This window comes from Nannobrachium achirus (genome assembly GCF_963921795.1).
Source record: "Nannobrachium achirus genome assembly, chromosome: 1".
Lineage (NCBI taxonomy): Eukaryota > Metazoa > Chordata > Actinopteri > Myctophiformes > Myctophidae > Nannobrachium > Nannobrachium achirus.
In genome coordinates this window covers 37,903,656-37,926,346 of record NC_137810.1, presented here as the reverse complement: position 1 = coordinate 37,926,346, position 22,691 = coordinate 37,903,656, and the positions used below count along the sequence as shown (strand labels likewise).

The window sequence follows — 22,691 nt, the reverse complement described above, 5'->3', positions numbered from 1 at the left end:
ACTTAAAGTACCAAAAGTAAAAAGTACTCATTATGCAGAAGCAGAATATACCATTTCACAAGTTTTCAAATGCATAAAAATCTTTTGAAAATAGCAAATCTACAAGCTCAAGCTTGTAGATTGGCTATTTTCAAATGGTCGAAATATATATAGGGCTGAAGTGATTAATGTATGTTTAGTTATAATAATCAAAATCTACAAAGTAACTAGTAACTAAAGTGTTCAAATAAATGTAGTGGAGTAAAAGTACAATATTTGTATCCAAGATGTAGTGGAGTACAAGTAAAAGTATTGGAAATTGGGAATACTCAAGTAAAGTTCAAATACCTCAAAATTGTATTTAGGTAGGCCTACAGTACTTAAATAAATCTGTTTAGTTATGTTCCGCCGCTGGGTCTTTACATTCAGTGCTGCTGTATTATGGTTATAGTCATGGTGGGGCTGATGCTGCAGGTTCCTTGTTGTGCCATTATGTCTTTCATCTTTCCACACAGATACCACCGATAGCATAGTCTCCAACAATTAAAATGTCAGGTGTTTGCTTTTCCTGTGGGGAAGGTCACCATGTTTTGTTTCTGTGTCTGACATGGGCCTGGGGGTGCATGATGTTTTGGTCCAGTGTCTGTGTGTGTGCCTAGGGCTAATGATTTATCTGCGCTCAACATATTCAGCTGGTGTTTATTCCTGTCTGTGCCAATGGTCTCCGTTTCATGCAGTTTCTTTAATGATCCAAACCTACTGTATTCTAGCATCTTACTGTGGTCTCTGATTATTGGTGTCGAGTGGGTTGTGTCCAGCGAGGGAGAACAGCTTTGGGCATTGCGCATTCCTTCTGCCAGTGGGCAGTAGCATTATACCGGTATTCAATTGGCTCAGCTGTCTCACTTGGACCAAATCTTGGGAAAGTTATGGAATCATCCAAGGTTAGTCCCTCTCCCGTGTTCGGGAGAGGGACTTCCGGAGGGGAGGTTGATATTGGTATGTATGGTATCTGCATGTAATCCTACAGGCTGGGGGCGGCACCCGTCAGCGGGGAGTGTTGGGCGGGAGGAGTAGGACGAAGTCTCTATGTCCTCCCGGTGGGGGCTCCTCACTGGCAGGTGAGTCAGTAGGATACAACATCAGTGACAACACAGAAATGTGTTTGGGGAGGAATAAATTGGCATAAAGATAAACATGGGGAGTAAAAGGGGGTAAAACACAATTGGCTAATCTAAATAAAAATACAAAAAAAAGGACGGTAGATGTACAGACTGTCTATCTGTGAACAAAATACCTCAAGGACACACAATAAGCAATCACAGCCTACCCTACCGTATGATCATCTTCAAAATGTAGCAAATCAGAGAGCAAAACAGACCCAATATGCTCAGTTATTGAGCATTTGAATATATTAACAACTGAGTAATGGTACAGTACATGCTTTTGTGGCTTTCATACAAAAAGGATTTGGAATAGAGTATAAAAGGTAAATGGCCCAAGAGTGTCAGCATTGCTCCTTTTTAAATCAGACAGCGACTGATAAAGAGAAATATTATGGCACGGCTGGTGTGACTGTTCAACTCATGACAGCCCGCTAACATTAAATAAAGCTCTGATGGAAAAGCTGCAGGGTTACACTCTCCTCTAGGGACAAAGTGTTTTACAGAGGCTAAGTCTGAGATAGACCCACAGCACTGATAAAGGCTTGATCAAGGTGACTGTGGGGCTTCATATCTTTGATTAAAACAGCACTGGTGGAGTCAGAGAGGCTTCGCTTTTTCTTTTGGGAAATTGGTCTGAGCAAGTCTTTGGTTTAGAGTAAGAATGCAGATGGCGGTGCAGCAGTCTAGTCTAAAATAGAAGAAATCTGGAAGATTTGCAGTTTAAATCCAGTGGCTGGTTGTAAAAATTAGGAACTGAAAACACTTTCCCTGCCCTTTTACTTGAGGGCATGCACCTGCAACTGTTTCAGTGGCCAATAGTTGAGGTTTATGGTTGTACAGGGAAGATGTTAAAATTTTAAACCGTAAGAAAAGCGTAATAAATGTAGAAATGGGATTTGCATATTTTCTGTCCGTAACCAGTGCTGTATTGTACGACAAATAGAAAAACGAACCAAAACAATTATGGGCAAATTACCTAACATGGCAACAATTAAAAACATGCACTGCGCTCAGGAAAAAGATCTTGGTGGACACAGTATTTTTTGGACATACAAGGTTTCCACCCGACAATGAAGTAATGTAACCCTACTGGGCAGAGTGGTTAAGTAATAGTCTAGTGGTTTTTCTGAAAAATGTGATTGTTAGAGGCATTTTGGGGTAAAAGTTGGGAACCAGTCTATTTAACACAATTCAGGGGTGCTGAATCTGGAAAAAAATGGTTCCCAAGCAAAAATTTGAGTTTTTGACCTTCTAATTTGCATAACAAAATAGCTGCCGAATTGTCAATTTTAAACTATTTCTTCAAGAGATATCTCACTTTCAAAAAACCCTTAGTAATTTTAATGTCTAATCAAGCTTTTGGGAACACCCAGGACAGTTTTTGAGTTGTTTGATTCAGTTTAGATTTAGATATTTGATATTCATTTTATCAGACACGCCCCCTTCCTATACAAACCCATTGTAACTTCAAACTCCATTTTAACCATGATTGATTTTATGAAAACACCCGTCCTTTTTTCTGGTGACTCCTGACATCTTCCTAATACGTGAGCAGGTTGTGTTTTGTCAATAACATTTTTCATTTATTTTTAATAATTTCTTAATTGTATTTAATTTTTTTAATTTTCCCAAATAATTATAAAAAATAAACTAAAAAGGTTATCGAAAGAACACTGCCTGTTCGTATATTAGAAGGGCATCAGGAGTCACCAGAAAAAAGGATGGGTGTTTTAATTGAATCTATCATGGTTAAAATGTTTTATTTTTATTTAAAAGGGATATTTCACTTAAATACAAATACATTTTAACCATGATAGATTCAATGAAAACACCCATCCTTTTTTCTGGTGACTCCTGATGCCCTCCTAATACACGAACAGGCAATGTTTTTTCGATAACTTTTTTAGTTTCTTTTTAATAATTATTTGGGAAAATGAAAAGAACAAGACCTGCTCACGTATTAGGAGGGCGTCAGGAGTCACCAGAAAAAAGGATGGGTGTTTTCATTAAATCTATCATGGTTAGAATGGAGTTTGAAGTTACAATGGGTTTGTATAGGAAGGGGGCGTGTCTGATAAAAATGAATATGAAATATCTAAATCTAAACTGATTCAAGCACCTCAAAAACTGTCCTGGGTGTTCACAAAAGCCTGATTATTATGATAAAATGATGAAAAGTTTTTTGAAAGAGAAATATTGCTTGAATAAATAGTTCAAAATGTACAATTCTGCAGCCACTTTGTTATGCAAATTAGAAGGTCAAAAACTCAAAATTTTGATTGGGAACCAGGTTTTTCAGATTCGGCACCCTTGAATTATGTAAAATAGCCTGGTTCCCCACTTTTACCCCCAAATGCCTCTAACCTGCTTATAGAAGGCCTTTTTTCAGAATTTTCGCCTGACTATAACCCTCTTTCACTGCTTGTGCTCAATTCATCCATAGACACTATTCAACCTTTTAAAGAAAATCGCCAAAAAGGTTTTATTTTACTCACTTAAGATTAAGTGACGGAATGACACTACGTTTTATATATAACGATTAATGAAATGACGCAATCTGTGTGTCAGTAGTGTACTGTACGTAGCTTCAACATGTGAATACATTTTCTAATTTATATTTAAATATAACAATGTTCTGGAATCAGGAATTCAATTCAGCACTCCAAATACTGAGTAAGCTGAACCCCATAAAATTGTGAGATTTACATGCCCGAAATAGTGTTTGATGTTCACCAAGAGCTGCAAAATGCTTTACAGCTCTGATCCTTTACACTGTTTTGATGTTAAAAATCCTCTTAAAAAGCTTTCAAAAGGTGTACAAAAGAAAACAAAACAGTACGCTTTATTACTGTACTGTAATGCAGCATGCAGTCCCTGATAGTGGATGCATTACTTTGAGATGCAGAGTGCCAAGGGTCGAACCAGCAATCTCCCGACTCCCAGACAGCCTCTGTACCCAATCAGCTACAGCCCCAAACAAATCAAGAAATTACACAATTTATGTAGTTAAAACTAAATTTAACAACAACAAAATGGGTTTGTGTGACAGTAATAGCTGATTGAAGTGGGTAGAACAATGAAGTGCTTTTATGGCATTAGCTTATCTTTTCCTAACAAGGCGCTACCAATCTTTTTAAAGCCGTAACCCATGAACTACATTCCCTCTACTGTATCGTTTTGACTGTCTATGTTGTTGGGCTGAATAATAAGCACACACTCATTCAAAATCTGAATATACATGTTCCAAACCTGGTAACCTGGTTAAAAAAACTGGTAAGCTACTATTTGAGGAGGCTTGGACATTGTTACTTATGTTGTTGATAATGCATTAGCCACTAGTGGTAATATGGCATCACCCTGGAAGCGGGTGACAACAAATGCATTCATTTCACATTAACTTCAAACAGATCTTGATAAATTACAGACACAGGTATTGATAGAAAATAAATTGCTTCTGCCTCTTTACCTTGTTCTCGTGAATGAAACAGCTAAGAGTAAACATCCATAGTCAGTGTCATCATGAAGCATTAACACTTTGATGTTGTAATTGAGTTAGGTAATCCATTTAAACTCTACAAGCAGATCATTTTGTCAGAGCCCTCACACTCATGCCCGCCCCATCTTCCCCATCTTTGAAAACATTCAGTATCGTTCTATAGTTCTGTGGCAAAAAAACTATCAAAACAAGAACAATATTGATTACAGCACACAAGCGTTAAGGCAGCTTTCTCGATGACATACTGTTACTGTATGTAGGCTACTGTACACTGCAATGGAGATGGAATTTAATTTGATTACGATTCACCAGGTAACGATTGCATTCGATTCAACGATGCATCGTGATGCATCACACTTTTCTATATTAATGCAAACATGGGTTAATACAACTATAGGTTAGGCCTAAATGGGTTAATAATTACATTTAGGCTTCGATTATCGTGTCACGCTGCATCGATGCAGAATCGAGCATGGACGAATTGCGATGCCTCGCTGAATGGATTATTTTTGACACCACTAGTGTTTTCCATTGCTTATGAGGTTCCTCATTGGCTGTCAGCCTAGTGACAGCTACTGTAGTCTTCTTGTGGTTTTCAAGGGAAGTAAAGCTGAAAAACAACAATTAAATCAATATCCAGTTAAGTGATTCCACTAGCACTAATCTTGTGTGGTGTCCTTACCAGAATGCGTTTCTTATTTTTAGACTTTTCAGGGAGACAGAATTGAGTGGAATGCCTCTCACATGGAAATGTTGTCATTTTCAGAATATGATCCAACCTCTGACGGTGTTATGTGTTATTAACCCATTAATACCTGAGGCCGATTATAATGTCTTCTAAATCCAAACAGTTTTCTGAAAAACTGTTGCTATATCAGTGGTGCTCAGACTTTCTTGTGTCAAGGACCACCAAAATTATATGTATTTGGCTGTGGACCCCTGTCCTTCTTTTCTTTTCAAATCTTTTTATTCCGTTTTTCAGATGAATTAGAACCCAGGGGCAGGTAAACAGTCTCAGGTTGCATAATATCACAAAGAGCAAACATAGATATAATGAAAATGAAAAACCCATCCCCTATCCTCCCTCCCACCACCCTCAATCCCCAGGATGGTTGCACAACATAATTTCAAAATTGAAATAAAAAGGTAGAAAGGATAATAGAAGATATTTTTGTGTCTTTTTGCCTTATTGATAGTACAGTAGGTAGACAGGAAACAGGGAGAGAAAGAGAGGGAGTGACATGCAGCAAAGGCCGCCGGGATCGGGACTCGAACCCACAACATACTGTCAGGCATCAGAGCCTATGTGGTATGCGCCTGGACCGGTAGGCCAGTGGGCACCCTGCTCATATAGCTTGTATATCTGTTATTTTTGAATAGCTAAAGTACAAAATAATGCTTTTCAAAACCATGAAGTTTGAATGAAGCAGATGCAAGAATAACAGATCATTTTGTTTTACATCAAACACTTCAGTTTACTTGGAGCAAGCATTTGGCTTGAGGCATTGTGGGACTCAGTCAACGAGTGCACACAGAACACAGGTACAGACTGACAGCTGAGCCATCCCACTCTCTTTCATGTCTGTCTCCATTGTATTGTCTGACGCAATCTGTTGTGCAGAGATGCAAAGAAGGGTCACTGAGATTTGTGACAGCACTAAAGCAAGGCAGACTTAGACCCTCTATACTTAGTAAAAATGGACCTGAGTTGCACGTACTGCACTTGAACTGGTGCGTTCTTGTTTGGCTACTTTTGACTAATGTTCCTCCCTGAAGACTACTGGGGTTTTAAAAGTATAACATTATTTTCAATCTCTTTCCTAAATGGAAACGGTTATTCTCTCAAGTTTTCCTTGTTACATACTGTATCTTACGGGTAACGATTTACCTACTGTAATATGCAGGGTTCGAGTTATGTGGGGGCCAATGGGGGCTTAGCCCCCATAGATAAAGTCTGGGACCCCATAGTCAAAAACCCCTATGGGGTCTCTTTTTTTTCCCCAAGTGTTTTTTTTTTCTTTTTTTTTCTTCTCCCCTGCGCTCTCTGGCTCTCATCAACACAAACGTAACCTCTCAGTGGCATGTAGGTGCTATTTGGCTACTATTTTCCAGGACAATTTCAAAATAAACATGTTGAATGATCGATTGTATAGATGAAAAAAATAAAATAAAGACTCTTGTTTTGAAATGCGCTTCTGTGCAGAGAGGAAATGGCTTTCATAGGACGAGCCTTTAACGGTCGTCCACTCTGTCGTCAGTGCGTATCTTGCGCCCTGATGGACTCGTGGTGAAATTAACAACACAGGCATAAAGGAATATAACAGAACACCAAGACAAGACCATGTAGGCTATAAAGGCATTAAACATCGTCCTGCTCGTCTCATCGTCACTCAGTCAACAATTGGTGAGTGAGTCGTGGCTATAGGCTATTAGAGTTGGAGTAATGATGGATGCTATGCTGCTAGCTAACACTGTTTTGGCTAGCGTTGTGGACACATTGTATGGGTCCTGAAAATAGCAGATCTAGAAGTTCACAACGCAGCGCGAAGCGACTCCTTGTGAGCTTGTAGATCGGCTATTTTCACTTCTACTTGTTTGGGTTTAGTTTCTCTTGGTTCACGGGCTAAAACGTTTGGGAAGCAATACCATAATGCTTGCTGTAGTAGAACAGTGGTGTAAAATTAAGTAGATAACTGAAAAGCTTTTGGAACTGAATGATTATAATATGATACTGGTGTTGTCTGTCTGTTGGAGTGTTGGTACCAAGAATTCCATCTACTATAACTATATAGACTATCTTGCTGGCTGGTGCATGTGGAAAGGGGCAAAGGGAAAGTGTAGTGTGCCGTTCCCGATTGTTTAGCAAAAAAAAACCTGCGGAAACCCGAATAAAATGCGATAAAAACGCGATCAAAACCGCGAAAAACCGCCAATTTTCGCGCGCGCACACGGGCGCGTGCATGCACCCCCCCCCACCCCCCCCCCCCCCCCCCATGTAGGGCCCCCATAGCTCTGGGAGTATAACTCGAACACTGATAATATGTAAGGTGTAATTCAGGGGTGCCGTGGATGAAAAAGTTATTTACACGGGTAACCTGAGCCAAAACACTGTTCTAGAGGTATCGAGGTATAGAAAAACACAACATAGGCCTAACCTGGAACAAGTTCTGATGTATTTGGGCTTTGTTACCACAGAGCACAGAGGGCACTCCCACTTCAATGCACCTGACAGAACCAGCAATGAGGTCTCACCTTTATGATACAAATGGCAATTTATTTTGAGTCAGAAGCTTGCAATTTACCAGTATTCTCTCACCAGTCACCACCAGGGGCCAAACACTGACATACATGTCAATAGCAATCCTCTGGCAAGAGCGGAGGAGGAGGCCCCCTGTGTGGTTCTGTGAACCTGCGTATGCACAGAGACTGTGCATACGCTGGTTCACAGAGCCACACAGGCATAAAAATGTACACGCACGCACAGTCACACACACACTCCTGACCTCCTCAGCCCCAGCAGTGCCAGTGCCAGCCCCTTACTGTACACACAGCCCTGCCGTGAACAGATGAGTTCATGTCTGTGAAGGTGAAGAACTCAGACTCGAATTGAGAATCTTGTGGTTCAGTCCTGCATCATTCCTCCTCACAGCTGAGAATTTGTATTCTGCAAACTGAAGAAGAATAGCCGCCCTACTCCATACCAGGATATCACTCAGTATTTGCTATCTAGGAAGATGATCTACACTACAGTACCATTACACTGGAGTGGGGACCATTTTTTAAATCTTACCTGAAATTGCATTGCATAGAATATAGTATGAAAAGTATTTTCTGTGCTGTTTCATATGGTATGGCCTGACCTGCCCTACATATCTCCGTGGTATGATGTAATTGTGGGCTCGCTTTAGCACACTTCTAGTTCTCAATTGGTATGCATGTATCCAGGGCAGGAATTTCACGGGGGCCATGAGGGTTATGGTCTCAGTTTGGCCTACGTACCTCAAAGAATGATATGCCCTGTGTGGCCACATTGGCCTTGGGAAAAAATACACACTGCAACGTCCACTGACTGTCATTCCCCATCTTAGAATAAGTGATTTTCTTTTTTTTTACAAACATTGGTAATTTGCAAATATGAATACATTATTTTGTGAAATATTAATATTTTGTATTTCAAAGCCTATACTATACTGTGTATTAAAAGGACAACTGTGTAACTTTTAGCCACATTTTATATACTAGAGTTTCGGGGCCGCCGTGCGGCCCAGCCGGCCCTCACATCTATGTCGGCGGTGTTAGGGCCGGGCCTTCATTTTCAAGACGTTGAGAACTCTAGCCTTTATTGATAGGACAGTAGACTGACAGGAAATGGGGAGAGAGATGGGGAGTGACAGACACGCAGCAAAGGTTGTTCAAACTCACCCCATACTTGTTAACCACTTTCAACCTGGCATCCCTATTTTAAGCGTGTCAGAAATCTCACGATGTGGCATGTTGTGAGCTTGTAGATCTGCTATTTTTGATATATTTGAAATAGGGTTACAGTAAGTGGTTAACCGGATTATATATAGAGTATAGACAAGGGTCCCTCAATTAGGACTAATTGGCCACTTGAAGCGAGGCACAGAGGGGAAATTATCCAGTTCCTAAGGTGTGAAATGAGCCATGGCATCTTACAATCAATATCGCTATCACTATGTGTTATAACAGTCAGGCACACAGCACACAGCAGAGACCATTTCTCAAACTACTGGTAATGTTGATCATTGATGTGTTCTGGTAATGGTTTTTTTGACATGTTGCTGTGATCTGTATCTGGTTGAGAGCTATTTTTGTATTTGCTGTATTCAATGGTCCATGATTTCTCACCGTGTTCACTGACATTGTTGTCAGTGATACACCATAATCATGAGACTTAGTTTAATACTCAGGATTTTATCACTGACCGTAGAGGTTGTTGACACCTGCACTGGAACTCAGTCGGTTGAATGTTTATGAGCAAGACTTCTTACTTGGTGCATGATTTATTTTTGTATTCCTTAAGATTAAATCATTTCCCAGTAAACTAAGTCCCCTCAAAGAACTGTTAGTCGCTGGAGTGACGTACTGTATCCAAAGGCCTGTAATGTATCAAAGCCAGTAGATATTGCATTGAGGTGGTGTATAGCACAGGTTTATATACTTTTAAGAAAACAAAAAGCAAGCTACCTGATATACTGGACTCAGTGACACACGCCTTGCAATAGAGAAAGGCCTCCAAAGACAGACCCTGCGCGCTCCCGAGGGAATACAGACTATGCACCAACTGCACACAAAATGTGGTAGAAACAGAGCTATCCATGTCCAGCTTTCCAACCTACTATACGAAGACATCAAAGACACATACTGTATACTTCCCACAGATTACACACACCCAAAGTGAGTTTGAAAACATGACCAAAGGCAACAAAAAAAAAGAAAGAAAAAAAAAAGAGAAAAACCTACTATTCATTGTTGTGATAAAAGATGGTTATAGCCAATGGAATACAACCACATTAAGGACTACTAACCATTGTATTTCCTGCACCATATGTACCGAGGGGACCTCTGAACATTGACCAACTGCACATACTGTATAAACAGAGCCTCTACTTTTAAACACATTTTAAATCTGAAGCTTTTTTGTATACTGTTTTGGGCAAAATGCTGCCTATTGTCCCAAAAGCGACTGTAAAGGATTGCTACTATTTGTCAAAAAGAAAAAGCGTTATACCATGTTAAGATTTTGCAATGTGAGATATGTGACATAGTTCAGTTTAACACAATATTGTACCCCCTCCAACTGTACATACTGTACTTTCCCCATTTTCTCTTAAATTGTTTTTATTATGTTTTGACACATGCTTTGTAAATGTAAATGTATGTTTTCTCAAGCCAATAAAGCACCTTTGAATTGAATTAAATTGAATGGTACTATGGCTCCTTCGAGTGCTAAACATTCCCTTCCTCCATTCCCACTCCATACATCTATTTTGTTCTTTCAATATCCCCCTCTCTCTCCCCATACATCCTTCCCTGCAGTCAGACACAGAGTTTTGGGACAAGATGCAGGCCGAGTGGGAGGAACTGGCGCGACGAAACTGGCTGACGGAGAACGAGCAGGCGCAGATTCCATCCTCGGTTTCACCTCACGACAAGGCCAGTATTCATATTAATGACTAACTGCCAAGATGACAAAGCCTACTGTATTAACTTCAACAACATATTGCATACATTGCATACTCTTATTTCAAAACCAAAATGATAGGCTAATTAATAAAGTAGCCCCTAACTGCTATACTGAGTCAGTATTACTGACTATAAACTTGACATGTGGGTTTGTCACCTCAATACTTTACGAAACTAAACAACAGCAGCACATATATAATTTGACCTTTTTTGTATGAAGCAAATCAGAGGAGATCAAACTCCTGGGCTTTCTGCTGTGGAGCGAAGGCGCTCTTAAAAGAAGGCGCCGTTTCCAAGTCGATGACTTTCATGGCTCTGCAAACAACACACCAGGGTAATCAAAGCCTGAAAATGCTAAATTTAACCTTTTGAGAAAACGGCTGAAATCCCACAGGAGCTTTTCCCATCTAGGTTTGATGTGAAGTAGGAAAGATAAATTCCTGCAACTGCAATCGTGCTTAATCGTACTGTATACAGCTGCAATCATCTAGTGCTGACATTTATTAGTTGAGCCGCAATGTGATTGTAATGAGGTCTGTCTCTGTATACTAATTATGCATGTAACTTTGTCCGCAGTGACTCAATACACTGTTTTACCATCGAATCACAATGCAAGGCAATGAAACTTCTCTACTGTGAATCAGGATCTGACATACTGTATGGTGCAATTTAGTGGTCAAATGTCAAGGAGGTCACATTGCTGTACATTACTTATTATTCATTATATTCATTGTACTAGTAGGATGAGACTGATTGTATTTGAAAGTTGGCCTCACTTCCCTCCCTTGAGCAGTGGTGGAAAAAGTACTCAGTACTCAGTACTGCAATAGGCCTATAGAAATACTCCGTTACAAGTCTGTAATTCAAAATGTACTTGAATAAAAGATCAAAATATACTTAAAGTACCAAAAGTAAAAGCAAGAAATGTTTGAAAATAGCAGATCTGCAAGCTCACAACGTGCTGCGATGCGACACGTTCAAGCTTGTAGATCGGCTATTTTCAAATAGCCTAGGTATAAAATAGGGCTAAAGTGGATTAATGTATGTTTTATAATATAATCAGATATCTGTAGTAACTAGTACCTAAAGTTTTCAAATAATTGAAGTGGAGTAAAAGTGCAATATTTGCCTCTGAGATGTAGTGGAGCAGAAGTAAAAGTACTGAAAATTGGAACTAATCAAGTAAAGTACAAACGCCTCGAAACTATACTTAACTACAGTATTAAATAAAAGTGCTTAGTTACTTTACACCACTGCCCTTGAGTTCCCTGGATGACGTCATCGACCACCAGCTCAACAACGTACTGCTCTAGGAAATAAAAGTGTCCCTATTCTTAAGTGTGTGTGTGTCTGTGTGTGTGTGCGTACGTGCGTGTTTGTGTGTGTGTGCGTGTGTGTGTGTACGCGTGTGTGTGTTCTTGATGACAGGGCTATTACTTCCACACGGATAACCCTTATAAGGATTGGCCCAATGCATTTGAAGAGGGGCTGAAGAAGTCTAGAGCGGGTGATTTGCCAAACGCTGTGCTGCTGCTTGAGGCAGCAATCTTGCAGGATCCCCATGACTCCGAGGTTAGTGGCTACAAAGAATAGCGCTGGCAAACACATGTGCTAAAAGTCCTTCGTTCCATATCTAACTAGACAAGTTCAGTAAGAGCTCATTTATTTGCAGCCATGGCCTCCGGTAGTCAGATGTTGCATGTTAAAGAAACAGGGGACATGTCGTTGTTGTCGGGTGGAAAGTCTGGAAACCTCTTATCTCCAAGTTTCAAATTTGTACGTTCTTTCGCAAAGTAAAGCCCTGCTTCATCATACAAGGCTGTCACACAAAAGTAGTGAAAACAGCTGATCTACAAGTACACAACGCCTCGCACCGCGAGGCGTTGTGTGCTTGTAGATCGGCTGTTTTCACTAGTTTAAATCATTTTTAAAATGATAAATGCAAAACAAACGGTTTTGGACATACAAGGTTTTCACCCTACAACGACGATATACTGTACAGTGCAAACAACATATCGTTGCCCAGCACTCCCACAGTCTCGTGCAGTCATTGCCTTGCTCAAGGGCTCTTCAGTATTGGCTGTTGTGAGATGAGCTGGGATCTACAGCAGGTATGAACCAGCGACCTTCCACTACTAGCCACAAGGCCGTTCCCAGAACCCTCAGGTTACTGCTGTCCCAAACACTCAATCACACCCACACACGCTCGCTGCATGTCAATACAACCCCACACACACACTCACACTAGCAGCCAACGGTTCAGCAACAAGCACCCCCACACTTGGCCGAGAAAGGAATCGCAGACCTTGCCACCTACAGTAAAAGTCTCTCAGAGAAAACAAAGTGACTGTAAAGGGCAAGGGAATGTTTTTTTTTGTCTTTCTTTTTTTCAGTTAATAGAATTGTTTACTGTAGCAAAAAAAATACACTGGCATGAATCATATTCCCAACGAGTTTCCATTTGCCCAATGGGCTGAATAATAACGCAATTTCCTTCACGTATTCTATCTCCACGTTTCAATAGAAGTGACCTCTTTGCCGCCTCATAGAGCAAAGCCCTCCTACAGTACACGCTCCTTCCAGAATGTACAGAAGTGTGCCGGATATTCCGAGGAGAGGATTATCCTGTGGTGCACGGAACTAATACGATTCCGAAAGGACTCCCTGAACGCCTGGTGGCTTATGGCCCTGCTGTGAAGACCCACGAATCGCTCCCAAATAGATAATGACCCCCACAGCCCCCCTACCCATGCCTCCTCATTAACACACATTCAAGTCTTGATTCGTAGTTTTGATACCTTAGATGTCATTGACTGGGTGTCAATGGCAGACTGAAGCAAAGCATCATCTACAGAGAACAGCATCGATGCAGGTTGCTCAGCGGTGCCCCTCGCAGAGAATTTACACTCATTATCTCATCAACATTGATTTCAAGTGAGAGTTCGGATCAAAGCTGCCTGCATGCAGCGCAATCATGTTTGCTTTCATGCAGGTTTCCAATTCCCTGATATTATAGACCAGGGGTCTTCAACGTTTTCAGGTCAAGGACCCCTTAGTTGAGAGAGAGATGAAGCAGGGACCCTTTAGTTGAGAGAGAGATGAAGCAGGGACCCCCACAACCCATAGATACCATATCGTTTCATCGTTTGACAGCACAATCATCAGTGTATGTTGGAATCATGTCAATTTGTGTTTTCAGATCTTTAACCACTTGAACCGTCAATACTTAATGAACTTGACCTTTCACTCTGTACTTAGTGTGCTCTTTTTCCCCTCTATCTCTTTGCCGAAAATAGCCGATCTACTGCGAGGCGTTGTGAGCTTGTAGATCTGCTATTTTTTGGCTACAGTTCTCAGAACATGGACACTGGGGTTCAAGTGGTTAATATAAAAAGCAACATACTTCATCATGTGCTGTGTGATTCATTAGAGGCAATGCCAAATCCTGAGTGTTCATTTAACATGAGAGCAGTGGTGTGTAAAGTAACTGAGTCAATGTACTCAAGTACTGTACTGACAGTAAACTACACATTTGAGGATTTCTTTACTTCATTATTTTAAAATGTCACTACTTTTACTTCTACCTCTCAGAGGCATTTCAACTACAATTATTTAAAAACGTTACTTACTAGTTACTTTTTAGATTTTCACTATTACTACAAAACATGCATTAACCATTTCATCCCTATATACTTCTGCTATTTGAATATAGCAGATCTACAAGCTCATGCTTTTGAACATTTGTGAAATAGGACATTCTGCTCAATGAGTTTTACTTTTGGTACTTTAAGTACCTTTTTATGCCAATAGTTTTTTTTACTTTTACTTAACAGAGTATTTGTATATTGCAGTATTGATACTTTTACTTAAGTAGAATATTTGAGTTCTTTTTCCACCACTGGTCACACCAGTAATAAGACCCAATTAATGAACTTGGCAAGCTGCCAACAACTCCTGACTTAATTAGCCTTTGACAGAGAGAGAGAGAGAGAGGGGGGGGGGGGAGAGAGAGAGAGAGAGAGAGAGAGAGAAAGAGAGGGAGAGAGAGAGAGAGGGAGAGGGAGAGTGAAAGAGAGAGAGAGAGAGAGAGAGAGAGAGAGAGAGGGAGGGAGAGGGAGAGAGGATTCATTCATTCAGAACTTTATGTTGCCAAATTGAGGAATCAGTATTATGATTCATTTGAGATAATTTCGAAATTTTTCCACCTAATCAGAAACTCCTCCAATGTCATTAGAGGACAATCAACTCGTAGGTAATATCATCTCATCCTTAAGCCTCATGGGCTATAATTAATGACCAACACATTCGGCTATTCTTTTTTACTGTCTGAGGTTGGTCTATGTATGGTCTTTAATAGCAATAGATTCTGGGGACTGAAGGAACAAATAGGAGATGCTCCTCAGCTCTGTCTACTGTAATCATAGCTTACCTTGGAGTATTTTAATAATGTTATGCTTTATCGCATATAGTAACATGGCTGCTAGATTAAACTATCATCAGGAAAAATATGCATCAAAGCTAATGTTTGGTTTTGCTAATGTTAATCATATTTCAACATGTCTCTTGTAGACTTTGTGACTACCGTTTTGCAATGTGAGACAGATTTGAATGCCTCACCTCTCTTCTCCGCGGTGTTCTAGAGGCCAGTCCGCACACCAATAGTTCACGATGCAACTCATCGCAACTTGCAACTCCTTGTAACATGCAACTCCTTGCATCATGCAACTCATTGCATCATGCAACTCATTGCAACATGCAGATGCGACGTGTTGTGAGCTTGTAGATCGGCTAACTTGCAACATGCAATTCATTGTAACATGCAATTCATTGTAACATGCAACTCCTTGCAACTACTTATGAGGACAAAAATGAGATTACAAGCAGGCTAGAACACATGACAAAGGGTTAAAGATTAATGCTGTATAGGTTGTCTGCTTTTACCCAGAGTTGTTCAATATCAGCTTTGGCCTCTAATTGGTGGACTAATTGGTGTGACTGGCCTTTAGGACACTGGCATGTTGCTCTGCACCCAATGCGAGTCACCATGTTCCATACAGTAGGTTATGCTTTACTACATTTGCATAACAGAGCCTCTTGGTTGTCTCGTAGTCGTAGGTTGTCATGAGACATGAGTGCAGGTGACACCACTGCTGTTCACTGTCTCACTCCAGGCTTGGCAGGTGTTGGGGACCACCCAGGCGGAGAATGAGAATGAGCAGGGAGCAATCGTCTCCCTTCAGAGGTAAGGAGGAACAACGGCATGTGATCCCGTTACCATGAAAAGAAAAAAAAAACATGTGATTGAACAATCTGTCACTATTCGTTAGTTTTTCAAGTATTTGCACATACTGTATCACTTTGTAAATGGATATGTGGATAACAAATTAAGATTGCAGGACCTTTGCTTGAGGACTTTAAACAAGTGCTATCTTCAGTATTTCAAGTAGTCAAAAATATATATACCGGTATATAATTGGACAATGATCCAGATATAATGACTAAAATATAATATATGCAAAATCTCAATCCAAACATTGGGAGGAAACATGCATGCACACACGCATGCATGCACGCACGCACGCACGCACGCACGCACGCACGCACAAAATCACAAGCAGAAAAAAAAACATGCTTCTTTGAAAAGATTGAATTGCCGTGCTAACTAAATGGTAATTCATGTGGCGCAATAGGGCAAGGTGCTTGAGGGTTTCATTACCTGCATGCTGTGATGGGATTGCACTATGCAGGCATTGTACGACTTGGGGGGTCCATTTTGTTTTGGCTAATTAAACCCAGGATGGGTTAAACAGCGTAAACACTGGATAGTTCTCACCCTTAAAAAATCCTGCTGATTCTACTTCTCCCTTTTCCAGATACACGTCAAAATGGCATAATTAATTAGTTGCCAATGGGGCTTTTAAGCTGTGACATCATTTTGTAGTCAGACCTCCAAGTAGATGTATTGTCAATATCTGTCCCTCGCTATTTCAACAGATCCGAGACAAAAATAACGACTAAAGTATAATTCTACCACTTTCCTTTCAACAACAAAGAGAAGAAAAATGTGTAAGTAAAAATAGTAAAAAAATTCACGGCCGCTGGGGGCAGAGTTCTCCTCTGCCTACAAAATGATGTCAGACTTAACAGCCCCATAATGACCAATGATATAACTACTATAAACGTCACTACAAATATACAGTCCATTTCTGGCTCTATATGAAGCCTATGGAGTATAATGGACCCACAACATTTTCACCAACCACAAACCCGATGCAAATCATCTAAACCAGTGGTTCCCAATCTCTTTTGCCCGGGACCCTAAAGAGAAATTAAACGTTTGCCCGGGACCCAAACTAGTGAAAATAGCAGATCTACAAGCTCCCAACACGTTGCTTCCCGCCACGTTGTGAGCTTGTAGATCGGCTATTTTCACTACTTCTTATACACTGGTTTTCTAATTTATGACATTTCTTAGAGTTTTCTTTTATTTATTCATGACATTACTTGCATTTAAATCATTGCATTTTTGAAAAAAAATAAAAAAATAAAAAAAACAGGAAACAACAAAATTCAGGGACCCATGAAAACGTGTCCACTAACCCTTTGGGAAACAGTGATCTAAACCCATCGTCTACAGACAGTATACTGTACCAACCATTACCAAAGGGCAAAGATCAAGAGCGAGTGCAGCTCTTCCATTCCTGACCCAGTGATAATTAGCCCCCTCCGGATGTTACTTTGCCCCAGCCGATCCCAATTAATACCCATCAAACCAAGATTTCCCTTTGAACTGAATGCAACACCTGAATGTCTCCGTCCAGGTGCTTGGAGCTCCACCCCAACAACCTCACCGCTCTCATGGCGCTGGCAGTGAGCCTGACCAACACAGGCATGCGTCAGGACGCCTGCGAGGCGCTGCTCCGCTGGCTCAAACACAACCCCAAGTACAAGCATCTGATGAAGGGGAAGCCTCACCTGCTCGCGTCTCCCAGCTCCAACCGACAGTCTCGGGCGTCCACCATGGGCAGAGAAAGGTAGAGTATGGGGGGGTGCTGAATAGATAGCAGGGGATAGAAGTGCTGTGTAGTTGGCTGAGCTGTGAAGCATCTTCTTGTTATGCCCCAGCGATTGCCTGTTAACCCTGCTTATGTGTCCTAGGTGAGCAGGGTTTTCCACCCTGCATTCCACTGTTGATGACTCATGGAGGGCACCTTGGCCCTGTGTGTGTGTGTGTGTGTGTGTGTGTGCGTGTGCGTGTGTGTGATTATGTGACTTTTTAAAACTCTTACAGTATCTGTAATATACATACTTTGGCTATTTGAAAATAGACGATCTATAAGCTCACAACGCGCGCCGCTTTGTGACACGTTGTGAGCTTGTACTGTAGATCGGCTTGTGAAATGGGACGTTCTGCATAATTTAATGATGAGTAATTTTGGCCCTTTAAGTACAGCTTGATGCCTATGCTTTTGCATTTTTAATCAAGTACATTTTGAATACCGAACTTGTGACAGACTATTCCTACAATGGTGTATTGATACTTAATACTCAAGTACAAATTGTGAGTATACCTGGTCCACCACTGGTGTCCACCCCTCCGTCCACAGCTCTCTGCAGAATGATGTGAGGGAGATGTTCCTGGACGCAGCGCGGGGCTCAGACAGCATTGATCCGGACCTGCAGACAGGACTGGGAGTCCTCTACAACCTCAGCACCGAGTTCAACAAGGCGGTGGAGGCCTTCAACGCTGCCCTGTCTGTGAGGCCAGAGGTAGAGAGACTCACGCACGCACGCACGCACGCACGCACACACACACGCGATACATAATAAACACACATACATTACATTCTTGATTCTTGGGTATGCGGTCAGGTTTAGGCTTGGCTCAGGGAAGAGGTCGCCCCTGCCTCGCATAGTCCAACATGAGCACATGACAGTCACCAAATAATGTACTACTTTGTTTTCTATTGTATGTACTTGTAAATGTGTATTTAGTTATTTAATTGCTATTTTATTTTTGCTTGTAATTTTCAATTCCACTGTAATTTTGTAATTTGACCCCAGGAAGAATAGTCACTGCTGAGGCAGTGACTAATGGGGATCTTAAATTAACAATAAACAATTAACAATAGTCAGTGTGCCATATCAACATAAAGTTTAATCATGACACCACATCAAAATGTAGTATTTCCAACTGATTTTGATTGTCCATCAGCTATATACATAACAATCTTGATTCTTTTGTATATTTATTTTATTTGTGAATATCCAACGCTAAAATCAAAATCTGACACATATGCTTTCCCGGTTTTAATGGGTTATACACGCGCACACACACACACACACACACACACACACACACACACACACACACACACACACACACACACACACACACACACACACACACACACACACACACACACACACACACACACACTACATAGTATACACCTGCTCAATTCATAATACACACAACACAACACATATACATATATCACATACACAATACATACTAATATACACATACACGATACATAATTACTTTCATGTATAGTAACTCTCGCACCATCCATAGTGCTTCACACACAAAAATGCTAATTGACGAACAAATAAATTATAATAATGATGAAATAAATAGTATTTTATAAAGTTAACATTATAGAATTGCAACAAAGAAATCGTATGTGCAAAATTAATCATAGAAAAGATGTCACTTTGTTCATTAGTTATTGAGTGGCCCATTGTTGCATGCTATTCATATCATGATATATGTGATCATGTGAAATATATATATACTAGACCTTTCCCGTTCGAAGATATGTGCTCCAAAATATGTGCAGAGTGTGGGTTGTGGGGAAAGTTACTGTGGTGCGTGCGTGAGAGAGAGAGAGAGAGAGAGAGAGAGAGAGAGAGAGAGAGAGAGAGAGAGAGAGAGAGAGAGAGAGAGAGAGAGAGAGAGAGAGAGAATGCACATTCCTAACTGTGAGAGAGGGGTGTGTGTGTGGGGCTACAGATCCCATGGCCTGGAGGAACGGACCGTAACCATGACAACAGGCAAAGAAAACGCTAATAAACAGCTTTAATTTGGGAGAAATGAAATTCGGGCTCCGTCACCGTTGGTATAATGCTAATGGGCAATACCATGTGAACTTTGGGATCAGTTGCTGAAACGAGTGAATAGATAAACGTAGATAAGCGTGAGCGTTAGAGCGTTAGAGGGTGAGTGTGTGAGTGAGTGAGTGAGTTTGGTGGTTTATCTGATAGATGTCATTGTAGTAGTGGCCCACTCAATGTGCCACTACAATGACTATACGTAAATGATTTGGCTACAGTGTGTTCTTAGAATGAAGAAAATCTGTTCTTGTGACATTGTTAAAATAGAATTTAGAATTTACTTCAGAATATAAAAATCACACTGAACTCAGATCTGTAACCTCTGTTCTGATCTGTTTTTTTTTCTCTCTTTCTGTTATTGGTCCAGCAAGGAGAATCTATCTTTTTTTGTTCCCTGACATACAGTATATCAATGTCAGTGAGGTAGGCGATGAGAGCACACATGGCATTGGGGTCATCTGAGGAAACACTCATGTACAACTGTGTATAATCTGCATAACAGTGAATGACATCTAATAAAATAGCAGAGTGGAAGAGGATAGGGCCCAGAATACTTTCTTGGGGAATGCCAGTCAACATCAACTGTTTGAGATACATCACCTAGGCTAACAGAAAACAATCTCCCTGATAGCTATGAGCCGAACCAATTAAGGAAACTATCGGAGAGACCTACCCAGTGTCACAGAACAGCCACTTGATTTTTATCTGTAGCAATTCTAAGGTTGTTGACTCATTTTAGTTGGGAGGTTTCATTACTGTGGTTGACAAAAAAAACAGAAACAGGCTAGAATGTATGTAAAATGTTGTACAGGTGATTATGCAGCTTTTTCTTTCTCCCGACAGTATGACAGTATTAATTGCATGCTGTTGTATCTAGGGTGAGACGGTGGGAGGTAGCTTTAAAGAGCTTCGTTGGAATAGGGTCAAGAGCACAGGTACAATAGATGGCATCATTAGCATAATACACACAGGCACAATCAGTATACTGTACACAATGCATCATACACAAATACGCACACAATGCATAATACATACCACCACACGCACGCACGCACGCACGCACGCACGCACACATAGAATGAGCTCTAATCTACCGGTAACTCATGCCAAGTATGCCAATACAAACACGTGACCGTCTCAAAGCCCCGAAGCACTTGGCAAGGAAGAGCACATGCAAGCAGATGCAGTGAAGCAGCCTGTCACTCCAACAAGCTCAGAAAAGTGGCCTCATGAACTTTTGACTTGTCCTCACGGAGGTGCTTTCACACACACACACACACACACACACACACACACACACACACACACACACACACACACACACACACACACACACACACACACATTACACATTACACACAAATCCTGCATTGACGCATCATGTAAATCAGTGTGTTCCCTCCCAGCACTGTCCCAGGGCAGTAGAGATATCGCACACTGCTAACTCCACCCCCACCCATTTGAAATCCCCGCTCCCCCGCTGGAAAACTGATCTCTGAATACAATGGGAGATAGTGATATCCCACAGCCAGGCTTAGCTAAAAGCTGTAAGCAGACCGTTATCTCCAGGTGGGATACACAGCCAAGGACAGGTCGTGTGATGTAACTCAGCTCTCTCCCCAAACGATCTCTTGGAAATACTGCCATTAGTACATAAATGGTACAGGACAGGAGTAATGACAGAGAAGTTCAGAACACATCCCATTGGTGCTCAGTCAGTACGATGGGAATTACAATAATTTGTGCGTCCAAAAATGACAGGAAAAATCAAACCTCGGTTCGAAGTGGAGCGGTGAATCTGTGTGTGTGTGTGTGTGTGTGTGTGTGTGTGTGTGTGTGTGTGTGTGTGTGTGTGTGTGTGTGTGTGTGTGTGTGTGTGTGTGTTTGTGCCTGCACAACAGCGCCCCTCCTTTAACTTGTGTGGCCACTCAAGGTATTGCCAGGCTACAGACATACCCAGCCAGCCAGCCAGCCAGCCAGCCAGCCAGCCAGCCACATAGCCAGCCAGCCACAGACATACCTGTCTATTGGGAGCGCTTTCACCGCTCCAAAAAGAAAATTATAGCTTGCTTCTTTTAGAAATGTGTTTTCATGCTTTCAACACACTCATCAGCGGGTTGCTGAGTCGGGGGCTGGGGTTGTTCTACTTCCGTAACTACAGTAGCATCCTTTCTTTATCATTCACGGACAGAGTTTGCACTACTTTTTCATTCGAGCCTTTGGACAGTTTTGTTTTTTATTTAGATTGCACAGTAGAGACAGGAAATTGAGGGCAGAGGCAGGAGAGGATGCGCAACACGGTACACACGACCTGCTGAAAAACAAAAACAAAAAGCAGGCAATGACTTGGCAGTCTTAACAGATGGAGTCATGTGCCAAATTGTATCCGTGTTCTCCAGACTGACAGCGTCTTGACAGCACAGAGCAACAACAACACCATGGAATATTATCTCGTCTCAAAACAAATCATCGTCCATGTCTTCCCCCTGGGCGATGTCCCCCCCCCCCCCCCCCCCCCCCGCGCCTCCTGTCCTCTCCCACCTACAGGACTACTTGTTGTGGAACCGCTTGGGGGCAACCCTGGCCAACGGTGACCGCAGCGAGGAGGCGGTGGAGGCCTACACCAAAGCCCTGGAACTCCAGCCGGGGTTCATCCGGTCCCGCTACAACCTCGGAATCAGCTGCATCAATCTGGGGGCACACAGGTGGGTCCATGTAACCCATGC

The 22,691-nt window shown here is 41.4% G+C and overlaps 1 protein-coding gene across 1 annotated transcript in view; it reads left to right on the top strand.

Moving 5' to 3' along the window:
* pex5la (peroxisomal biogenesis factor 5-like a) overlaps window positions 1-22,691 on the top strand; it is a gene marked incomplete at both ends in the record, with an annotated part of 138,365 nt that overhangs the window by 114,391 nt on the left and 1,283 nt on the right. The window contains 6 exons of the mRNA XM_080725826.1: window positions 10,702-10,818; window positions 12,277-12,420; window positions 16,020-16,090; window positions 17,670-17,882; window positions 18,456-18,618; window positions 22,513-22,670. Coding sequence (XP_080581952.1) covers window positions 10,702-10,818; window positions 12,277-12,420; window positions 16,020-16,090; window positions 17,670-17,882; window positions 18,456-18,618; window positions 22,513-22,670 — 866 coding nt within the window. The remainder of the gene's footprint in view (window positions 1-10,701; window positions 10,819-12,276; window positions 12,421-16,019; window positions 16,091-17,669; window positions 17,883-18,455; window positions 18,619-22,512; window positions 22,671-22,691) is intronic.